This window comes from Papaver somniferum, unplaced genomic scaffold (genome assembly GCF_003573695.1).
Source record: "Papaver somniferum cultivar HN1 unplaced genomic scaffold, ASM357369v1 unplaced-scaffold_125, whole genome shotgun sequence".
NCBI lineage: Eukaryota > Viridiplantae > Streptophyta > Magnoliopsida > Ranunculales > Papaveraceae > Papaver > Papaver somniferum.
The window spans coordinates 15,347,935-15,357,403 of NW_020621603.1; the positions used below are offsets into that span (position 1 = coordinate 15,347,935).

At 35.6% G+C, this 9,469-nt stretch overlaps 1 protein-coding gene across 1 annotated transcript; it reads left to right on the forward strand.

Moving 5' to 3' along the window:
- Positions 1-6,656: 6,656 nt before the first annotated feature.
- On the forward strand, positions 6,657-8,388 carry LOC113331348. Its single transcript, XM_026578062.1, has 8 exons — positions 6,657-6,880; positions 7,031-7,153; positions 7,383-7,479; positions 7,568-7,641; positions 7,732-7,891; positions 7,994-8,061; positions 8,163-8,253; positions 8,356-8,388. The coding sequence occupies exons 1-8, from the start codon at positions 6,657-6,659 to the stop codon at positions 8,386-8,388; spliced, it is 870 nt and encodes a 289-aa protein (XP_026433847.1).
- Positions 8,389-9,469: the final 1,081 nt, after the last annotated feature.

The following is a 9,469-nucleotide window of genomic DNA, read 5'->3' on the forward strand; positions in this document are numbered from 1 at the left end:
CTTAAAAAACTACATCACTATGTCTCGGACTGGGATATAATGTGTAGTTGAGCATTAGACTTCACAGCGTTCATCGATTGAAGACGAAGAACTACTAAGGGGAGCTTGTGGAACTTCATCAACAAAAGGTATGTGGAGACTTGAACTCATCTATCACTCAGAAGTCTATTTCTATTCTATCTCCTATTGAGACAAAAGTCGTATAGCTATATAGACTTATAGTATACACATTTGATATTTTGAGCTGAGTTTACATATTTATCGAAATATGTGTTGGTAAGCATTCTTTTTAACCAAGTTCATCATTATTCTTGACGAAAGTCAAAAGATGATCATGTGAAAATCGCCTGGTAACATCTTAAATGATTTGTGTCAGATAGTCATTTGATGTAGACTCAGAATATTTCATATTGATCTATTGATCACTTGAAAATTACTTTGAAGCTAATAGTTTGTGTGAGACACCTATTGCCATCTTCCAATAATTTTTCAATGATTAAGATGGAGTTTAGAATGATTAACCATTGATTGAATATAGCACAATATGCGTACTTGTATGCTAACTGTTGCAAGTTATTCAAAGTCCGGGAACCATAATATGCATACCCGTATGCGTACTGGTTGGTTAGTTGAAACTCTGAGAACTTAGTATGCATACCCATATGCGTACCAGCGTAAAGTTCAAGTCCGTGAATTCAACTGAGTTTGGAGGTATGCGTACCCGTTCTTATACTGGCGAACCCAAACTATGTCCGTCCACTTAGGTACGCGTACCCATTTGCTTACTTGAGTTGGTTAAGTTCTAAAATCGGTTTGTTCATGAAATAATACATTTATATATTAAGGAATGCAATATTTTGCAAACTGTGGCTATAATGTTCATGAATTGATTCATGTAAATCAAAATCGATTTTGCTTCAATTGTGTATTGTATACTTCTATGAGAATATAAACAAGTGAACAACTCCATAACTAGTTTCATTTGAGTCATTTGAACTAGTTGTGATTAAGATGAACAAGGTTGATATGAAAGTGTTCATATGGATATCTTCGGTTAATTATTGTTGAGCCAACTATGTGCACACGTTTGGGTACGGTTACTCATACCTAAATGAAGTCACATTTCGTTTGTGTATAAAAAGCTAAGTTCGATCTAACGGTTGAAGGATATTAGCTTGACTCTTATGAGGTTTTCATCTAGCAGTGAATATTGAATTCTTTGTTACCAAGATAACATTGATTGCAAACCCTGAGTTGAAGACTATATAAGGGAGAACTCTAACAACTGGGAAACCTAATCCCCACACCTCATGTGTGATACTAGTTGCGACTAGAGTCGATTCTCCTTTAACCTAGGTCTTTCCTAAAACCATATAGGTTAACGACTTGAAGACTTTATTGGGATTCTGAAGCCAGACCCAACTGTTTTCTCTGTAGTTGCGTGTTCTGATCTTACTTTGTTCTATTATGTTGAATATTATCTTCTCTAAGATTTATTCGAGATTTAATCTCTGATAGGTAAGATAAAAAGTAGTCACAAACATCTTCGTCTCACCGTTTGTGATTCCACAATATTACGATTAAGATTATTGTCAGGTGATTGATATTACTAGGTTGTTTTTAGGGAATATAAGTCGGGTGTATCAATTGGTTCCTGTTCACCTTGATTTATCAAAAGACGGAAAAAAACTCGTAGGTATTTCTGTGGGAGACAGATTTATCTATTCAATAGACTTTTTTGTGTGAGACAGATTTGTTTATCAAGTCTTCGACTTTGGGTCGTAGCAACTCTTAGTTGTGGGTAAGATCATCTAATGGAATCAAGTGCGCAGAATCCGGCGTGGTTCAAGAGGCGTAAGGAACGCAACTGTACCTTAATCAGTGTGAGATTGGTTAGGGATCAACTACATTCCAGTCCGAAGTTAATTGGTAGTAGGCTAGATTTTCTAGCGTCTTAATACAGTGTGGTGCTCAAATCTGGACTAGATCCCTGGTTTTTTCTGCATTTGCGGTTTCCTCGTTAACAAAATTTCTGGTGTATGTTTTATTTCTTTTCCCCATTATATTTTTATATAATTAAAATATCACAGGTTGTGCGTAGTTCAATCAATTAGATAATCCAATCTTTGGTTGCTAATATAAATTGATATGACACTTGGATTGTGGCCTTTGGTACCATCCAAGTTATTTATCATATTAATCCGGCTCACAGATTTCTATCTTTTCGATTGCAGATTGATTTGAGAAACTGAGATATAACTCTTGGATATATTTTCCCTGATTGAGTCTGACTGTCTAGTTGATTCTCTTGGAAATATATTGGAGTTAGTCCATAAAGATTTCCTAAACGAAATATTGGGTGTGGTTGTTAGACCATCGATTTTTCAGATTTCATATCAAAAATCCTCATGGAATTGGGGGAACTGGAAATTATAATGTGATGATAAATAATAAGGTGCATTGTCTTGATCGAGGATGAAGAAAACAGCTAACTCCACCATCGCCGACAAAGAGTAAACTGTTTTGTTGTTGATATAATGTTATGCTTTTAATTATGGGAGAGTTTAGGTTTGAAGATCGGGGTTTGATTTGTTGTTGCTTTTTTGATTGGCTTGATTTTGGATCTTTAGTGTTGTGAATCAGGGAGATTTTGGTGCAGTTGGTGTTGATTTGATCGAAGGAGTTGTGATTAGGGTTGTACTGATGGTTGCAGTGTGAAAGAGAGACACATGATTGTGGTGTTGGGTTTGGAGAGAATTGGTCACGTAAATGTTAGAAAAGTCAAGGTCATTATAGTAAATTAGGTAAATATTTTCATTTTCCTTTTCAATATTTTTTTTTATTTTTTAAGTTTAATAATTTCTAAACAGAAGTCAATATTTAACTGAGTCAACTCAGGTCAATGTTAATTCTAAGTACCAAACCCTAAGTTGGGCAAATGTTAGACCAAGCATTAATATTGGTTAAAATGTAAGTGCCAAAAGCCAAATAACCCAATATAAATTAGTCATTTCTATCCCAAATTTGTGGGACGATATACATTCGTGACCCGTTTTTTTTCAAAACTTATAAAACTGCCCTGCCGTTTAAAGTTACCGGTCAAAGGTGGTTGAGAAGTGGGGATTAGCTGAGCTGTCAGTTGAAGGTACAGGTGTTGTGCGGGTGTTAATATCTAGTAAATGAAAAAAGACGCATCCAACCTTCCTTCTTTGTTTCAACTCTATCGAGTATGTGAAGATCAGAAGAAAGATTTCGTTGTTAGAGAAGATGGTGGGAGAGCAGAGAGAACAATCTGATTTGATAATATTACAAGCATGAATTTAGGATATATCCCAAACTTATTCAACTGATGTATCCTTATCAAGAAATTTCGCGCCACAAATTGGTTAGGGTTTCTCTCAGATTTTTGTTACTCTATCAGTATATAAAGAACCAAGATCTAAGTTTGTTTTCTATGCCTAAACCAGTTGATAGAGGGTATTTTCTAGTGAAAACCTAAGTAATTTCTAGCGTGTAATTTCTGTCTTTTTGAAGAAATGGGGAAGAAGATAATGGTTGATGAAGGATTAATGAACAAGAACACTGCCGCAACTCCAAGAAGGTATATTTTCACGAACTTAACTCTGTTTCTCTTCTTTGTTGTTATGAAATTTGGGTTTTTTATTTAGTATAGGGTTTCAATTTAAGGATTTTCAAATCGATTTGAAAATTAGGGTTTTCCAATTTATGAATTTTTGCAATTAGGTCTGTATAGTTGGTTATGAGTTGTTCATGAAATGGTATATATTCTGTTGTTGAACATGATATGTGTTTTGCTACTGAAATGGTCTATTAATGGTACTTTGTGGGTATGTTATCAGTCTGAAATTGTCATTAGGTTCGCAAAAATGATTTTGTCAGGTTTGAGAACATCTGTTTTATTAGCCTGCTTGTTGTATGTGAACTGTGGTTTTACTAGTTCGATCGAAAATGGTCTTTAAAGAATCCATCTAATTTTATGAAAGGTTTAAAGATGATTTTGATTAGAAAGTTATATTCTTATATTTGTGTGGTTGTAGTAGAAGGGGTTTCTGAGATTACATCTCATTAATGAGTTCCTGAAATTGAATCTTCTTTTTGTTATCCTTTTGTCTCTAGATTTATGTGTGTTTCTGAGATTACATCTCATTACTTAGAGCATTATACTTGGTTTTTGATAATATATAGATGTTTATTTTGGTATTGGCATGTTGCATCATGTTTAAGAATTACGAGATTGGTTTTTATTCAAGTGTTTTACAAGCACTTTCACCAAAAAATTTGCAGTGGTCTAGCCAGGGTCTCTTAAACTAGTATTGACTGATACTTACGAGATTGAGAAAGTTGACTGATCATATATGCTATACGCATTTTCTGCTGAAGTTTTGCGTTCAGGCACTTGTGTATCTGTTTTGTTTAGTTATTTTAGCATTTTTGTTTATGAATTTTATTGTACATATTTGTTATAACTTAATAACTTATTATGAAAATTCTCTTGCAGTCACATGGAACCTGATTCTGGACATATAGTTACAAATAGTTGGAAACAGGCCCAAGCAAATAACAGGTTAGATGTCTCTTCTGTCATGTTCTGTTAGTCAAGATGATATGCTTTTATTTAGTTAGTAAACTGATTAATTTTAATGTATTGACGTTAATTTTTAGAGAGATATGCCTACCCCTCATGATTCTATTACCATTTTGCATGATTTTTAATGATATTATGTCGTGTTAAACCATGTTTTACCTAATTCTTAGAACCTGTTGTCAAAGTGATCATATTCTGTTCTAAAATTCGTTTTTTTAGCATATGATGAATATCTGATAGTGGTAATGCAGGTTTGCACCTGTATCCGAGTTTGCTGGTAATGTGTGTAGCACTTCATATCAATGACCGGCATGTTCACATTTGAACAAAGATTTAAGTGGTGTGTTGGCTTGTAGTTTTATTTTGTTTCGTACTTTCATCTTGATCACTTTGCTGTGTTACTGTTTAATGCTTCAGATAAAAATTATATTTCTTAGCTAATAATTGCTTTGGTGCATATATTTTTGTTTAATTTGTTAGATGGCTAGGCAGTTAAAATCTAGCACACTGTGAGCTGCTATTTAGTTTTCCTCTTACCACAGTTTAGTTTCTTTCCTATTGGTGTATGTGCCTATGCTTAATGTCTCCCTCTATTTCATCTTCCTACATTTTAATCACTCTTTTGCCTAAGCATAATCAAAAGAGAGATTACTTCCATGATACAGTATATTCTTTTCACTGGCCCTGTTATTGGTTTATTGCTTACAATTTGATTGTTTGTCTGCTAGTGTGATAATATGATGTATGTTGGTGATAAATTTTTTTTTAGCATATGATGAATATCTTTTAGTGATAATGCTCTTTTGTTATGTAACAGGGATTCAACACCTCAGAAAGGGCCAAGGGTAACTTTATCTCACAGGAAAAGCCCGAGGCTGATTGAAAAAGCTAAAAAGATAGTTGGTGTTAATTTAGCAAAGATGGTTCTGGATTTTGAGAACCATGTTGAGGAGCCGACACAGGCTAGTAGTCAGGGCATTGTGCATCTAGATGATGATTCACTAGGTACTGAATTCTGGAAATCAGCCGCGGATAAAGTAGATGTTGTTGAAGAAGATGTCAATGCGACTAAGGAATCAGTGTTGCACCTTCAGAATCTTAATGCAGATGATTGTCACCCGGAAGACCAACCATGGAGCCAACCACTCATATACATTTTTAGTGAAGATGATGCAGATTGGAAGGAGTTTTTACACAATTTTAGTATGAAAAGCAGTGCTGGTAAGGATAGTGAGGAAGACGATGAAGGTAATGTTCATATTTTGAAATTTTAGAAATCGTCGATTATGTTATGTTTACAATTTGATATTAATGTGTATTTGTATATGCCTCTGAACATGTAGATAATCATTATTACCAGTTATTGGAGACGGATGATGAAGTTGAAGGTAGTGTTGGTTTCTCTTTTAAAATTGGTTTTTTAAATGATATAATGATACCCGATGTGTTAATTACTTTTTCCTTGTTGATTGTCATGACTTGCAGTTGTCAAAGAAGTTAAGGAACCACTAATTGATTTTGAGATTGAAAAGGGTAAATGGAAGGAAATTGCTAATGGATCGGAAGATGATTATGGTCCTGAAATGGTTGATAGGCCATTACCTAATCATGAAGTTAGAGTGGTTGATAATGGGAAACATTGGTTTGATGACAGTGATTTTGAAGATTTCCCTGTTGCTGCTGATTCAATGGATAATGAGTTATTCCCTGAACAAGAAAATGAAATACAAGTTGTAGTTGATGACAGAATTGATGAGGGGATGGAATTTCCAGACAAGATCGCTTTTAAGAAACATCTCAGAAAATACTGTGTATCTACTAGGACAGAATGCAGGTTTAGTAAGAGTGATAATATTAGAATCAAGGCTGTGTGTAAAGGCTTTTGAGAGACCATTCAATGTCCGTGGTATATATCTGCAAGGAGGATCCCTGGTGAGGCTACTTGGAGCATAAGAGATTTCCACTTGCACCACACTTGTATTGGGATCCTTATGGGAGGAGTTCATGTGCAAATCCAGAATTTGTAGCTCAACATGTGATCAACAAGCTAATGGAGTCACATGGAAAGAATGTACCTAAACCTTCTGAGGTTGCTGCCGAGTTTTGGACAAGCCACAACACCTTGATCCCGTATCACGTTGCATGGAAGGCTAGAAACAATGTGTTGGAGAGGACAAACGGAAGCTTTGATGAGAGTTTTAGACTCATACCAAGTCTGTGTGAAATGATCGAAAGGACTAATCCCGGATCAATTTCTACTTTCACTTACGGAAGGTAATATTATTTCTTTAATTGTTTGTAAAATTGATTAGTTTGAGTTATAGTTTTAAAACTTTCCTTGTTTCTTCGTGCAGAGACAATCGCTTTGAATCTGTGACCATATCTTTTGATGCCCCAATGAGGGGGTTTTATAAATGGTTGTAGAAATGTGGTTGGGCTGGATGGTTGTCACCTGAAGGGAAAGTATGGTGGATGTCTACTATCTGCCACTGCTCTTGATGGGCAGAATGGATTGGTTCCTTTGGGTATCATGGTTTGTAGAAACGAGTGTGCGGAGAACTAGTTCTTGTTCTTGAATAATCTCAAGCATAGATTGGTTGATCATCCCGTTGAGCGAATCAACTTCATATATGATAGACAGAAGGGTTTGAGAGACGCTGTCCAAAAGTTGTTCCCTACTTCACCACATAGGTTCTGCTTCAGGATACAAACTAACCTCCAACCTGATCATTTTATTGTTACAAAATACATAAAGTATGTTTTATATTCATGGCAGGCACATGTATGCAAACTTCAAAATGCACTACAAGGGATCTAAACTACACACACTATTCTGGAATTCTGCTAGAGCTTATATTCCTAAACACTTTCAGGTTTGTTTTAGTACGTAAATGAAATGAGTGACATTTTTTATTCTTAGAAAGTAAAATTCTTGTAACACTAAATATGTTTCAACTGTAGGCACACATGGATAGTATGATGTCAGAGAATGTTAGTGCTTGTCAGTATTTGATGGGCGAGGATCCTAAAAGCTGGTGCAGGGCCTTTTTTGACCACAACAGCGCTTGTGAACACTTGAGTAACAACTAGTATGAAAGTTTCAATAACATGATAACCAACATTAGGGAGAAACCTGTCTGCAAGCTAGTTTTGATGTATGTACAGCTGGTGATGGGGCTGTTTTACAAGAGAAGAAATGCTTGTGTTGGATGGGATTCTGGGGATTTGGTTCCTACTGCCAAAAAATTATTGAAGAAGATGTTTAAGAAAACAGGGGAATATAAGGTAGAAGGAGCGGTTGCTGGCAAGCTTTATGAAGTCACAAGCATACATAATACAATATTCACTGTTGACCTTGAGAAACATACTTGTAGCTGCATGCAATAGCAGTTGAGGGGTTTCCCCTGTCAATACGCAGTCTGTGCTCTGCAGCAAATCAGGCCCAATTGGGTTGAGTAAGTGTGCAGAACACACGGAGTTTTATCTATGATTCTTTATTTATTACCAATATGTGAAATGTTAAACCTGTTTATTTTTCTTGTGTGCATTTTTATAGGTATTGTGCCAGATACTACTCAGTGGATAACTACAGGACCACCTATGCCCCTTATATGGTGCCATTGGAAGGTCCTGAGGACTGGGATGAGGTTTTTTCCTAACTCTCAACTATTCATGTTTACTTGTCCTTAATTGGATCTGATTTATGTGTGCACTATGAACTTAGACAACCTTTTACATTACATTATTAGGTTTACCTTAAATATCTGTGTGTATCTACTTAAAAGTACAGTTGTGATACATGAATTCAAAGTACTCTGTGAAATATCTGAACTCAATTCTTCTCAATTCTTGTATGAACCTTCTACCTAGCTACTTAATGGATTTTAGTGTTTGGAAGCCGGATTCCAGACCCTGCAGTAACATATATAGTGTAGATATTTAGGATGTTTAATTTTTGCGGCGTCTAAGTAATCATTTTTAGTATTTTCATTCATTCTTTGTTTTTTTTGCTATGTTTATTACTTGGGAATATTATTGTACACCTATTACTTACTAGGTTGTTGATCTCTTTATGCAATATTAACTTCCTTTGTTCTTCTCTTATACAACCAAGAACAACTATTGTTCCTCCATTGCTCATTAGGAAACCAGGCCGGCCTAGGAAGAACAGAAGGAAGGCCTAGAATGAGACCCTATCCGAGAAGAAAGTCAGGTGCTGCAGCAAATGCAAGCTGCCTGGTCACAACAAGACAACTTGTCCTGGTGGTGCAATTGGCTCTAATACAAAGAGAAATAGGTCTACATCTGAAGAAGGCGGACTGGAATTTCAATCCCAATCATCATCACAAGCTGGAAGTGCTGGTGGTTCTATGCCTGCAACAAAGAAGCCAAGAAAATCTACGACTCAGCAGTAGTGTTCACTGAAGATTTACTTGAAACTAGTTTTGGTTAGGATGTCTTTTGTTTGCTTTCAAGTGAGACCTATAAAACTTCCTGCATTTGCTCTGTTTATTTGGTTATGTTTTAGTTTAGATTTTACTTTATTTGGATTAGCTACCTCCCAGAGATATTGTTTTTGGATGTTTTGAGTATTGGATCTTTGATTCAATGTTATCAATAAATGGTAGTATTAGTGTCATTAGCTTGCCTTGCTCTATTTTTACGATTTTATGGTTCTTCTGTCTGGTTTCTAACAGGTGAACAAGACAAAAAATTTCGATGGGATCTCCTGAAGAAACGAGGAAACAAGTTTAACTGAAGGGTATATTGGGAATCTTAGGTCACCCTAAATCTGCCACATGTCAGCTAACACCAGTTAACTTGTAACTGGATAGAATCTTTGTAACGGGACTACTTTGTAAG